The sequence below is a fragment of the Phalacrocorax carbo genome, chromosome 10, assembly GCF_963921805.1.
Source record: "Phalacrocorax carbo chromosome 10, bPhaCar2.1, whole genome shotgun sequence".
NCBI lineage: Eukaryota > Metazoa > Chordata > Aves > Suliformes > Phalacrocoracidae > Phalacrocorax > Phalacrocorax carbo.
Window position 1 is genome coordinate 25800566 of NC_087522.1, and position 14701 is coordinate 25815266.

At 40.6% G+C, this 14701-nt stretch overlaps 1 protein-coding gene across 1 annotated transcript in view; it reads right to left on the bottom strand.

The window, feature by feature from the left end:
- Positions 1 to 440: 440 nt before the first annotated feature.
- The window catches only part of MYBPC3 (myosin binding protein C3), a 70378-nt gene continuing 56117 nt past the window's right edge, over positions 441 to 14701 (bottom strand). Inside the window, exons 30-35 of the mRNA XM_064462671.1 lie at positions 7625 to 7764; positions 6706 to 6865; positions 5977 to 6113; positions 3215 to 3401; positions 2095 to 2137; positions 441 to 1579 (exon numbers count right to left, since the gene is read on the bottom strand). Of these exons, the coding sequence (XP_064318741.1) occupies positions 2127 to 2137; positions 3215 to 3401; positions 5977 to 6113; positions 6706 to 6865; positions 7625 to 7764 (635 nt within the window). The 3' untranslated portion in view covers positions 441 to 1579; positions 2095 to 2126. The remainder of the gene's footprint in view (positions 1580 to 2094; positions 2138 to 3214; positions 3402 to 5976; positions 6114 to 6705; positions 6866 to 7624; positions 7765 to 14701) is intronic.

The following is a 14701-nucleotide window of genomic DNA, read 5'->3' on the forward strand; positions in this document are numbered from 1 at the left end:
TGGGGCAGCTGACCCCGACTGGCCAATGGCAGGTTCATTCCATACCACGTGACACCATGACCAGTACATTAAGGGGGGGCAGTTGTGGCTCGGGAGCGGCATCGGGTCAGTGAGTGGCTGCGGCGCGTGCAGTTTGTTTCAGTGGTTCCTTCCCCCCACCCCGGGTTTCACGCCTCTCATTGTTTTCCTTTCCTTTCCATTGCATTTATTTATTTATTTTCTTTATGAAACTGTTCTTATCCCAACCCACGAGCGTTACCCTTCTGATTCCCTCCCCCATCCCACCGGTGGGGGAGTGAGTTGCAGGCTAAACCAGAACAATATGCAACAGAGAAATGTTGACGTTGAATAAGTTGCCTTTGGTTTTAGAAGAGCACCCTTCTTTCTTCTGATACCATAATAAAATAATCAGAATACACATCTCATTATCATCAGTGTTTTTATTATGAAGATATATTTGCTTGTTTAGTTCAACTAACATGCTGTGTCAGGCATGCGTTCCCATCTTGACTGACGTGCTGGAGGCAGGGGAGCAGTATTACTTCGGTTCCTTTGTGTTGATTCTTCCAAAAGGCAATGCCTCCTGGACCATCTTCCCACCTGCTCTTGTACAGTGATCATGAAAAAACACTTTCCAGCCAGAACCTACTAACAACTACTGCAGGTCCAAAAATACCCTCACCCCAAATACTATTCAAACTAGCAGGTGAGAAGCCGGAGATGCTATGGTGTCATTTGATTAGACAAAATTTTTTGCAAAAATACACACATACCATACATAGGCTTTCAAAAGCCTCCCATAATATTTGATGGCAGTAGGTTTATTGCATTAGTCACAAGCTTTTTGTTTTGAAATTTTCTATTTATGTGCAATCTTCCTCTCTACGCCTTTCACTGTTTCATCTGATGTACAAATTATCTCTGTATATTAGATGTTTCTGCAACCAGTCATAGACATCATACTAATAACTGGAATTCTGTGCTGGTGTATTTTCAAAAGCTAGAAAACCAGTAGTGAGTAATTATCAAAGAAACTATTTTCTATGTAGAACAGAAGAGCAGCTTTAGCCAGAGACTCCCAAATGTTGTGTGTTGAAGACGTGGTGCTGCAAGGATCTGCTCAGGAGCATGGAATTGGATATTTCAAGCGCTGACAGTAAAAGCAGTAGGAATGAAAGTCACTTTCTATGGTGCAGAGATCAGTATAATGAAAGGTGGTTAAATATTACAAATAATTCTTCAGAAGAGAAAATGGAGAGAACTGTAGAAGTGGGGAATTTATGTTCATTTTAGACATTAGGAATGGATTGGGTCTGCGTATAATTGTAATAATTTTTTCCCCTGACACATAAGGGGGGCGACAGTTTTATCTTTATTTCTCTGAATTTCTTCACATGGAGATGGAGCAATGTAGTTAAAACAGATGTATGAAAAGAGGAAATACGGGCTGAAAATATGCTGACTAGGCCACCTCCTAGTACACATGTATTAAATGACTTTTAAGATGAGTAGGAAATGTAACTGAAATTATTCTTCACTAATTTCTTCAATTTTCTTCTTTTCAAGTTCCATTTTGATGCTGAGTCAGAGAATGGAGAGAAGGATTTATTGTTAAATACATTACCTGATTGTTTATTATAGCTATCTTTTTTTTTAAGTCTAAAATGTACATTACACTTCTACATGCACTGTAATTTTCACTCTGCTTGCTTGGTTAAAGTAATGCGCATGGATTTTTGATACTAGATAGCTCTATGTGAAAGTCTTCTAGAGGGAGCGCTTGTAGTGAGTTAAGAAAAAAAGCGTATGGAGTATTCTGTTATTCTTACAGATTTTTACACTGGCACAGCATATTAAAAGTTGAGAATCATAAAGTTCTGACTTTAAAGTAAACCAAATAAATTGCCTTGCAGGAATGTGATTTTAGTATGATTATTGAAAAACCAAACAGAAATCAAAACAAGCACTGTCGACCCAGCGTTATAAAAATTCCATAAAGTTTTATAATGCCATTAATATCTAATGGCTGTTTAATCTTCCATCTAACCAAACAGCCGTTGCTCCTTTATCCAGCTCAATTATTTTGATTCATACCTTGGCTCGCAGATGGATTGAGGCTCAGAGTTTCACTGAGGTACTGGAGAATTAAAAAAAAAAAAAGATGATGTTATTAGACATTAAAGGATGTTAATTTTAAATTGAGGCTTGGTGCTGAAGGTGATATATGGAATCTTTATAGTAGCTGCTTTTATCTGATGATTCCAAGGAGATTCAAAGTTCCTAAGGAAAGCTTCGGAAGGTCATAATATTAAGCTTTAAGCCGTGCCTACACAGTACGGTATGACACTGAGCAGAAATACTTGAGCTATCTCTTGAACTGAAAGTAGTGCGAACACCTTAATAAGCTGGTGCATAGATTAGCTAGACATTTCAGAGCTCTTAGCCCGAGGCTGTCACAGAACCAATGCAGCTATTTTGCATGCTGCCAAGTAGGATGTCGGCGCTCTGCGCTGCGGGGTGCCCTGCGTGCGCACCCCGATCTAGCACTGGGTAAAATATTGAACTCTGCTGCGCAGGAATAGGCACGCCGCGCTGAAGATGGATCGTGGTCAATGGCCATTATGCAGGTCATTTTCACAGCTTTTTCTGGAGCACTTAAAGTGGTGCTATGTAGGTTCGTACTGACAAACAGATACAGTAGTGGTGGCTTTACCCAAACTATTCAGTCAGTATTCCTTACTGTGTTGTAAACGTGAGGTTTTTTTTTTCCTGGCCCTTTTGAGAAACAAAATAAGCTATCAGTGTTTGAAAAACCTTTGTGATATAGCGTGAACTACCTTTTACATATGTTTAATGACTTCATTTAAAACTTTCAATTTCATAGTATAGCACAATGGATAATAAAATTAGCCACAATGTAATATTTGTAGATAGCCCTCCATTCCTGAGCTAAATATCTTCTCTAGAAGTATTGTCTGAAGCATATTAATTGTCCATCTTCTGACCTGTATCACCTAGCAAGTAGCTTAATTCTATCATAACGGTTTAGAATGAAAAACACAATCTTGTTGGTGCGTATAATTATCAAACTTTGTAGCTACCAACAAAGAAGTAAGGGTTAGATAAAGGGGAACTGGGATTTATGTTTTTTAAGCTATCGGTTAGTCTTTCTTCCTTGCAGTATTAGTGTTATCCGTAAGATTCATCTGATTACCTCTGACATCCAGTCTGCACTCTATTTCAGCTTCACCACACTCATTAACAGCCTTACAGGTATAACAGCCACTGTCAAACGGAGTGGGTTTCCGGATCTCCAGGGTCAACACACCGTGTTTACTGAACATGCGGTATTTGGCATCCCCAGAGAGATCCATATTGTTTTTGTACCAGAATATCTTTGGCTGAAGAACACAAAAGAATAATTTTAAAATTGAAGGTGGAAAATGGAAGACTTACAGATGATATTAGTGCTTTAATTTAGCCATCAAAGGTTTATTCATTGCGAGGGCTATATATTGCACAGCAGTGTTAATTTTTCAAGGAACCTTTCCTCATTTAATACAAAATCATGAAACCAATAATAAAAATGTTTAGTATTTTCTTTAACTCTCAAATAGCACGCAGAGAATGTAGGTCAGTGTCCTATTTTATTGCAGCTTTTAAAAATCCTACAAACTGGCTACAAATAATTCCTTCAGGAGTTATTTGATCTTGCTTACTGAAATATATTTGAATGCTTCAGGTGTCTTACAGAAGGGGAATTAAATTGCACAGATTATTAGACCAGGGTTGTCATAAAGGTCTGCTGATGCTGGGTGGCCAACTTGGGGTGCCAAGTTTTGGGCTGGGAAAGGATTTTCCAAACTATGTAGCATATCTTTAGCAATCTCAGGAATTTCAAAGTAAAGTTTCTGTTGGCTTCAGCTGAGCAATAAAGCGGTTGGCTCTGTACCAATTCAAGCCATTGTGTTTTGTTTCCAGGACTTGAAAATGTGCCTTTAATTTTTAGAAATGAAATTTTGAAAATGAAAAATCTGATATCAAGTAAACTGCTTTTGTTTATTTCAAGCTCCTTATTACAATAGCGAGAAATAGGCTTTAAAGATTGGAAGACCAAGCTCTGCATTTTTGTTTTACTTTCGGAATTAACCTTATCTGTTTCTTCACCCATAAAAATATAAAACTACTGTACTGTTTTATAGAGTACATTCAAGCCTACTGAATCACTTGTGTCTTTGACCTGTGATATCCAATTCAGGGCACCCCAGTTGCCATGCTTAATTTTCTTTAAAGATATCAGCTGTAAATTTTTTTCCTGCCTCAGAATTCTTTGCTTCTTTTTCTATAGGCTCTTCATCTTTCTGGGTTATGTGTCTTTCATTTCAACACTGCTACCAGGGCATGAATATTGGCTGTTCTTGACATGGTAACTTTTTCTTGCCATACAGATCATACATGAGGTGTGCTTGATGATCTGTAGTTATTCAGAATTGGAATGCTCTATTAACATTAGCTACTCTCTGTGAAAAAGACCTGTTGCAGAGTTCTGCAGTAGGTACAGAAACTTTTTGTTAAGGGTAATTTGGGCAACGCACATACTCTTAAAGCAACTTTTTCCAGCTATATTTCTGTATTAGGTGTACTGAAGAAGGGCTACTTTGCATCCTTCAGGCTAGCGTGGAAGGAAGAGCCAGCGCGCTCAACTCAGAAACCTGTGACTACTGCAGTTAAGAGCTGTAAAATATGAAGTTTTTCTCAGAATCTTCTTAAAACCATGGAAACTGAATGAAGTGGATACAGATGCAAAAAAAGGTCAGTTCACCAAGGGGGAATAGCATTACTAACACTCATTTAATGATTCATCTAAGCTGAGGCAGCCACTGGAGGATGGATTTTGCAGATATTTCTTCTATGATGGTCTTGTTCTTTTGCAGCTATTTCCATGGGTATGCTTCCTTTTTTATATTTGAGTTTAGTCTGGAACTCCTCCTTCATCCAATGAGCTGCAGCAAACGATTGCATTAAGACTTTTTTTTTTTTTCTAGTTAATTTGAACTTTGAGCAATTATCTTAAGTGTTTTGCTGTGTAGCTATCAGATCGTTGTGCAGGCATGAGGAAGGAAGAGGAGCTGGAAACAAGCAGCCAGAAGGGGAAGGGAAAAGAATTTCTTCACTATTGTACTAATTTTTGTGATTGTACTCATTTAAATTTATGGCAAGATTATGTCACAGTATGGTAAATTCCTTCACTGCAGACAAAAAGCTTATTTCCCTTTTTTTGAGAAACCTAAATTTAGCTCCTAGCTGATACAGTTTTTACTGCTTGTTCCTCACTAACAAAAAGTACATCTTTTTGTACTCTTTGAAGAGACTTCAATAAATATATTTAGACTGAGAAAATATTACTGTGAGATTAAAAAAAAAAACCAAACCCAAATCTTCACGCATAACAGCAGGTCTTATTCTAGTTTGCAAAATAACTCAGAATCTCAAAAAGCTGTATGGGTGTGTTGACATAACAGACAAGCTATGTTCTATATGTTCCTATGTATCATTTAGGTTAATGGAACAGTATATAACATGAGCTACTCTTTTCTTGAAAGACCAAAGAGAACAACATATAGATTGTGAGAGGATGCTTTTTTTGTTGCTGCTGTTCACCACCTTCGGTGAGTAGACTTTATGCAGACATGGCATATTTCCAATGGCATGGTGTTACCATAAGCAATGACTCTCCTTTCCTCTGTCTCCTTTACTGTGTTGCCCCACCAGTTCTGTGCACAGCCACACAAATGCTTGCACCGTGCATTCTGGTTAAGCTTCAGTTACGAGTGAGGTGGGACATAATTGGGTGCCCTTTACTTTTTTCTTAATATAGTCACATTACGCTCCCGTCATGCTGAACCGGCATGGATTTCCATGGCAGCATCTTTGCTTGTTGCAACATTTATCAATGGCAGTTGATGTAATCTGTACCTTGGGGATTCCTCTTACAGCACAGCTGAGTGTGGTGTTGTATCCTGCAATCACAGAACGGTTTACTAAAAGGTGAGTGAATTTAGGCGGTTCAGAGAAGTCATGCTCTTTGTAATGGGGTGGCTCATAAGTGGTGCCTGCAATTCGAAGAAACAAAATAGTAAGAACTGTGGTTTCAATTCTGGCGACTTGGGTACAATCTATTTGTCACTTAATTTGCCTGTATGATTTAGAGAAGCTTCAAAGCTATGGCATTTATCATATAACAAATCTTTACATTTGCTTCACTCTAAAACACATCTCCTGTTTATTTAATGCTTTAGTTAAAGTAAAAAGTCCTGTCAATCACGGGTTTTCGGCTTCTCTTAAAAATATGAAAGCCATAGTCTGTAGGGGAAGTCTTCACCACAGACATCTTAAACTCTTAACCCCAGAATGAAAATATAACTCCCCAGTTGTGTTAATTTCTTAAAATAATATAGTTTAGGAAGACTCTGTGATTAAAAATTTTTGAACAGATGTTTGTGTTAGTACATGATGTCTGCCTAGGTAAAGGGTCTTGAAGCTAAAATACTAATGTATTAGTAAATGCAAAATGCTAGTTACTAAGTAATGAAAATATCTCCAGTGGGACATCCAGTAATACTGTATTTTCCATTCACCGATGTGCTACTTCTGGTACTTAGCAGCTTTTGTGATCGTTGTTTTGAAGAAGTGTAAGAGCTTTACCTGTTTTTTGGATATAGGCAGGATTTTTGGTGGTTGCAGCAGTTTCACTCAATCCACACAAATTTTCACTGAAGACTCGAAAAAAATACTCATTTCCCATAATCAGGTCTGACACTACACAGTTGGTGCGACGATAGCGATCAAAAACAGTATACCATTCCTGTAACAAGACTAAACTGTTTAGAAAGATGCTATGAGAGGTCAGACATGGTGACAGTTTTGGTATGGAGAGATCCTTCTTGCTACAAGGAAAAGTCAGGTAGACAGGTATTTAACACTGGCCTGCAAAATGGAATATTATGTAGCTTCCCGTGATGATTGGCTGATCTGTTTTCTTACTTGTATTTTCTGGCTGGTGTGATAGATGTACGAATACTTGCAACTTGAGGAATAAAAAAATACTTGCGTTTTAGCCCTACTCATATCTGGGGAACCTGATAAAAGACGTGTCCTCAGAGCACGACTACTTGATGGGGACTTCCATGAGAAAGATGTTTTCAGGTTTGACTCCCACACATACCTCTCCCAGTATATACCGTAGCATGCCCAGCATCTGAGTTCAAGTCTAACACTTCCTCCCTCCCCTCAAGTTTTTCCTTATATATGGAAAATATAATACCAAATAAAAAATATATTTCCACCCGCTGGGTAGAGCTATCTGTCCAGTCACCACCAGAGAGGGAACAGGCTCGCTGGCTCTTTATATTTTCTACAAGGCAGTTTATACAGTTCTATACTTCACCTTTTGGTTCTTTTTAAATTCCATTCTTCAATGTTTAACTGCCTCTGATATGCCATAGGATACCTTTGACATGCAACCAAGAGTCATGAATTCACCTGTTTTCCTCAAGTCTCTGTGTTCCCAGGACGTTGTACTTCAAACTCCATATAATGTCACCGATTCAGTGCAATTTCTTACCATTGTCTTTTTGTCAGCTTTCTGGACTGTGTAGCCCAAGATCTGTGCATTGCCATCATCTCGTGGAGGTGTCCACTCCAGGGCTGCGTTAAAGCCCCAAACATCTACAAGCTTTATATTCTGAGGAGGACCAGGCTTGTCTGCAGAGGAGACATGAAAAAAACCAAACCTTTAGCTTTTGCTTCAAGATCTAAGAGCTTTGTCATTTCCTCCCATGCAGGGGAGAAGTAGAACTTGATAACAATCTATAATTGTTCCATAACAATGAACTGCATTTATGTGAAGTAGAAACTGTAAACAGGAAAGTTGGGAAACTTTCAAATACCCTGTTAATATTCTTTTGAGTGGCCTGAAACCTACTGAGAAATAGGCAACGCAGTAGAATTAGTAACACAGGCACCAGACAAACTCTTACTTAAAATGGAATAAGAAGTTTGTGTTTCTTGGATGGGTGTGATTAACTCTTTTACTACTGTTTTATTACTTGCTTTGTTACCTCAGTGCAATTTCTCAGCCATTTAGATACACTAAGAGGAATATAAACAACACAGGCAACTGGTTATAATCCTCTCAGATAAGGAAGGCTGGTGATTTGGGGATATACCTGACTCTTTTTCCTGTTGCCTCAGTGCTTGTTAGCAGGTCCACTAGTGACATTTCTCTGTAAGAACTGGAAAAAAGAACAAACGCCAAAAGACGTAAAGCAGCCTATGTCCATTTTAAGATACCTGGAAATACCTAGAAGAATATATATTATAAAATTATTATAATTTTCTTTTTACCTTCTTTTAAGGATCATTCCTACTTATACCAATGTTGTTTAGTCAAATGATGTAACATTTAAATTAAATTTATTAAGTAATATTGCTGTCTGTTCTAACTTGAAGATGCTAGTTTCCGTTTTTGATATGTTAGATTGTTGCTGACAGTTACAGGGCCTGTTGGGGAGTTGATCATTGGGCCTGGATAGATGGTCTTGTGATAACTGAAGGCTGGCTCGGGATCATTCTAGGTAGCTGAATTGAAACGGGCTCTCCTTTTTGCAGCTGAACTGGAAAAATGAAGAAAAGAGTAAGAATATGATGGGTGTAGGTTTGAGATGAGCAAAGCACAAAGGATTGTAATTCTAGATTGCTTGTAATTTAATTCCTTAAAGAAGGATATGCAAAATAGTAATAAACCAGCCTTTGACTTATCAGGGGACCTGTGATTTTTCTATGTCAAAACATGCTGTGCTAATTCTAGTTTCACTGGCATACTTTGGAATCAAAGACTGCTTTATAATTAGCTTCAATCTCTTTTGTCCTCCTTCAAATTTCTAAACACCGGAGTCAATTAGAACACGTCATGAAGTTCAGTAAGGACTATGGCATGCATTGCTCTCATTCCATTTTATCATCCTCTTCCTTGCTCTCCTGCACTAACATTTCAGAGAAGAAGCTGCCATCTTCTTTGCTTCTTAACAGCTACCAACTTCAGGTAAAGCCTTCTTTCTTTTTCTTCCTTTTTTCTGAAGCAGGGAATGGTAATGTGTTGTCAAATGAGGAATATTGCTTATGAAGATGTGGAAAGGCATTTCTTGTTATCTTCACAGACTCACAGGTTAGAAGGGACCTCACGGATCATCTAGTCCAACCTTTCTGGGAAGAGCACAGCCTAGACAAGACGGCCCAGCACCCTGTCCAGACGACTCTTGAAGGTGCCCAATGTGGCCGAGTCAACCCCTTCCCTGGGGAGATTATTCCAGAGGTGACTGTCCTCAGTGTGAAAAATTTCCCTCTCACGTCCAATCGGAATCTCCCCAAGAGCAACCTGTGTCCATCCCGCCTTGTCCTCTCCATGGGACTCCGTGTAAAAAGGGTGTCTCCATCTTCTTTGTAGCTGCCCCTTAAGTACTGGTACATGGGGATGAGATCCCCTCTGAGCCTCCTTCTCTCAAGGCTGAACAAACCCAGCTCTCCCAGCCTATCTTAATACAGCAGCTTCCCAGTCCTCTGATCATCCTGGTGGCCCTTCTCTGGACCCCTTCCAGCCTGGCCACATCCTTTTTGTACAGCAGGGACCAGAACTGCACACAGTGCTCCAGGTGTGGCCTGACCAGCGCTGAGTAGAGCGGGATGATGACTTCTTTCTCTCTGCTGGCGATGCCCTTTTTGATGCAACCCAGCATCCCGTTGGCCTTCTTGGCCGCAGCAGCCACTGCTCGCTCATGTTGAGCTTTCTGTCCACCAGGCCCCCCAGGTCCCTTTCCACAGAGCTGCTCTCCAGCCAGGTGGATCCCGGTCTGTGCTGCACTCCTGGATTATGTTTTCCCAGGTGCATGACCTTACACTTCCCCTTGTTGAACTTCATAAGGTTCTTGCTGGCCCACTCTTCCAGCCTATCCAGATCTCCCTGCAGAGCAGCTCTCCCCTCTGGAGTGTCTACTTCCCCACTCATTTTGGTGTCATCTGCAAACTTCATCAGGCTACACCTGATGCCGTTTTCCAGACCACTTACAAAGATGTTGAATGACATTGGGCCCAATATCGATCCCTGGGGGACGCCACTTGTGACAGGTTGCCACTTGGAAAAGGAGCTATTTACCACCACCCTTTGGGTGCAGCCTGTCAGCCAGTTCCCCACCCACTGCACAGACCCCTTGTCTAGGCCATAACGCATCAATTTCTCCAGGAGGAGGCTGTGGGGGACCGTATCAAAGGCCTTGGAGAAGTCCAGGTAGACAATGTCCACCACCCGCCCCATGTCAACCAGGCAAGTCACTTTGTCCTAGAAGGCCACCAGGTTTGTCAAGCATGATCTGCCTTTAGTGAAGCCATGTTGGCTTTTCCCAATCACGGGCTTCATCTGACTTGTGATGGCCCCAGGAGGATTCGTTCCAAAACTTTCCCAGGGATTGAAGTAAGGCTGATGGGCCTATAGTTACCCGGATCCTCCCTCGAGCACTTCTTGTAGATAGGGGTAACATCTGCCTTCCTCCAGCCCTCTGGGACATCCCCCATTCTCCATGACTTCTCAAAGATTATGGAGAGCGGCCTCGTGATGATGTCAGCCAGCTCTCTCCACACCCTTGGGTCGATGGCGTCAGGGCCCATTGATTCGTGGGGGGTCAAGCTCCTGTCGTAATTCATGTACTAACTCTTCCTCCACCGATGGTGGGTCGGTGTTTGGATCAACTGGCATTTTCATTCCCAAAGCCTGGGACCCGACAGTGCTGGTAAAGACAGAGGTGAAAACACTGTTGAGGGCATCTGCCTTTTCAGCATCGTTGGTGATTGAGTCTCCTTTTCTGTTTACCAGTGGGCCTGTTTTCCTTCTTTTTCTGCTTGTGGTTGACATGTCTGAAGAACCCTTTCTTGTTATTTTTGAGATCTACAGCCAGTTTCAATTCAAATTGGGCTTTTGCTTTTCTAACTGCGTCTCTGCACACTCTGGCAATGCCCTTGTAGTTCTCAGCGGATAATCCTCCACTTCTCCATTTCTGGTGTGCCTCCCTTTTGGATTTGAGTAGACCCAGGAGGTCATGGTTGAGCCATGGGGGCCTCTTGCTCCGCTTACTTCCCTTTCCTTTGTAGGGGATAAGTTGGCTTTGTGCTTCCAGTAGAGAGTTCTTGAAGAACTCCCAGCTCTCACCAGCTCCTTTGTCTTCCATGGAAGCTTCCCATCGAACCCCTCCCAGCTGAGCCCTGAGTGCACTGAAGTTTGCTCTTCTAAAATCCAGAACCCTTGTCTTAGAGCTGACCTTCAGCACACTCAGCAGGATCCCGAACTCCACAACATTGTGGTCACTGCAGCCAAGGCTGTCGCTAACCGAGATATTACAAAGCAGGCTTTCTCGGTTTGTGAACAGCAAGTCCAGCAGCGCCTCATTCCTGGCTGGCACATCTAACGTGTGCATCAGGAAACAGTCCTCTACGCCCTCCAGGAACTTGGTGGATGACATGCCAGCTGCCGTGTTGTTCTTCCAGCAGATGTCTGGGTAGTTCAAGTCACCCATCAGGACCAGGTTCTGTTGGCCAGAAGCTTGCTTTAGTGCCCCAAGTATTGCTTCGTCAGCATCGTCGTCATGGTTAGGAGGTCGGTAGCAGATGCCCACTGTGAGGTCCTGCTTGGAGACGACCCCTTTGACTTTAACCCAGAGACATTCGATAGAGCAGTCGCAGTCACCAGAGCTGACTTTGATACATTCAAGGTGTTCCTTAATGCAGAGTGCAACTCCTCCACCTCTTCTACCCTGCCTGCCCCTACGAAAGAGCCTGTAACCCTCCATTGCGATCCCCCAGCCATTTGAGGTGTCCCACCGTGTTTCAGTTACTCCTATGATGTCGTACCCTTCTGGGTGGGCACGGAGCTCCAGCTCCTCCTGTTTGTTACCTAGGCTGCGTGCATTCGTGTACATACACTTGAGGCAATTACTCTTCTGTTTCACCTCTTGGGAGACGGCTAAGGAACCTTTATCACCACACTGCTTGGCCTGACTTACTCCCCCATTGGACGTGCTGGTGTGAGCGTTTTTGCCATGGATCCCACCCCCCAAGTCCTTCAGTTTAAAGCCCGCCTCACCAAGTCAGCCAGCCTACTGCTGAAGATTCCCTTGCCCATTTTAGACCAATGGATTCCATCCCTCTCTAGCATGTTATAGTAATTGAAAACCACCCCATTGTCATGAATTACTACTTAAAAAAAAAAGATCTAGATATATTTCTAGACATGTATCTTCATTATACAGAAATCAGTTAATCTATTCTGATTTGGAGAGAAGAATTTTGGATACTATATATGAATATACGTGGGTATGAAAACTTATACAGTCTCAGTGGTCAATGCTCCACAAGCCCTGAATAAGCGTATTACAATCCCATAGTAGACAGGTGGGGTGATGTTTAGCAATTTGTTAATTATTTTCAAGTCTACCTATGGTTATAACCCTTTGCAGTATCTGCCTAGTTTTACAAGTATTTTTTCTGTGTGCTTACCTACAGATATTTCTACACAACCATTGTTTTTTCTTGTAAAGGGATGCTTACATAATGCTTTCTCAAAACATGTGGCGATCTTGGTGATGGTAGTTGGTTTAAATACTATAGGAGGAGAATGATAAATGGAAGAAAAATACAGTCTTAAGTGCTATGAAAGGAAAAAACCCTACTTTTTGGGGATGCCTCACTAGACAGATTGATTTTGAAGCCTGTGCCTTATTGTTCCTAGTTACCTAAAAACAATTATCTGGGAACCTCCCTTCAAAACTAAAAACAATGTGATGGCAGGTAATTAATTAATTCAGTAATCTATTCGAAGAGTTAGACTTCAGGAATGTGTGTGTGTATATATATATTAAAAAGACATTCTTCTGTATGTGCTTAGGTACCTAGATATAGATATAATTTGGGGGTGGGAACAAATTCGGGGTATGACTTTAAGAACAGAAAAACACTTTAAGCATTAACCTGCTAGTAGATTAATTTGATAACAGCTCAATGATCCCTTTTTATTTTTTAATTAATTATTACCTCTACCCATGGTGGTACAGATGGAATAAAGAGAGTGTACTGAAAGCCTCAACGTTTGTAAGGCTTTGTAAAGGACAATCTTACAAAAAAGGGAGGTGGATAAATTTGCTAAATGGATTTTTATATTCTTAATCTTTGTGGTTTGATGGGATAATGCAAGCTGCAAGAATATCTATTCAAAATTCCTTTGTAGTATTGTAGATTATTCCTTTCTCAGTACTAACCAATACATCTCTAACTGGTAATTTAAACAGAGCATGGGAAAAGATAATCCTAGTGATGCATCTGTAACAAATTATTTTCATCTGTAGGAGTCTATGTTAGAGTGGGGATTTATATTCTGGGGAAATATTCTGCTACCCTCAGCAGAACCTCCTCTGAGGATTTTTGCATATTACTGAATTTTATAGTATGGGAAGAAGAGATAAAGTGTGAATTATCTTTCAGAAAGAAATGATAATTTACACTTTCAAATAATAAATAATGAGAAAAGTAAATAATTCCAGTTAAAAAACTTAAAAATATAGAACTGAGGTTTGCTTTGGTTGATAGAAGGCATAACGGAAGGCATCATTTATTGATTCATGTAGAGGCAGAAAAAGATGGGGGACCCATATTTTTCAGAGATTGGAGTTATTTTCATTATTTGAGGCCTTTCTATAAGTATTTGAAATATACTCTAGTCCCATTGTAAAAGTCCATATTTTGTAGGTCTCTAGAGTAAACTGCAGCAATAGTTTTGGCCGTAAGGGCAGGTAATGCAGTAACAGAAGTGTTCCCTCCTGTTCACAACTGACAGGTGACTCCTCATAGCAGCAGAGTTTTTGGTTACCTGCATTCTTGCCTTAGTCCGAAAAAGATGAGGGCTGAAGCTACAAGCATCACTCCTTCATGAAACAGACATTTGCCAAGGGAAGTTAGCTGATAAACAGACACCTCAGAAGATCACTGATTTCTTATATCTCTGAAAGCTGGGTTGGCTTTTCAGAAGGACATTCTACAGCACCTAAAGCATTACTAGGAGTATAGAATGAGTGCCTGAATCACCCGTATTTCTCTTCTGCCAAGAGAATATAAAATCTGGAGAGCAAAAAGTGCTGCTGACAGAATTGAAAAGAGGTAGTTTGGAAGAATGAGCGATGGAACCAAGAATCAGAGTAAGTGCCTTGGTTGTAGAAGTTTCTGTGTATGTTACAAGACCTTCCTCTTAGTCAGTAGTTAAATGAAATTTATTTATTCCCCTTCAGTTGATCAAGTTACCCAAGAAGTAAAAAATTTAATACCTGTCCTCGAACTCTGATATGTACTAATCTGTGTGATAAGATTAGTTGTTTTTTTCAGCCATTCATTTTCTCTGTGAAATAACTTTTTGACAACGGTACATGTATGTGTTTTTATGCCTTTCTACAGTACTAGGCAATGGGTGGAAGTTACTTGGTACTGTGCTGTAAGAGCAAGGTGCTGGAATCTAGAGTCAATAACCAGCTACTCCCCTTTATCTGAGTCCCTTGATTATTTTGTTTCAGCTGCCACTTACTTATTTTGCTGTTGCAGAACTGCAGCTGTC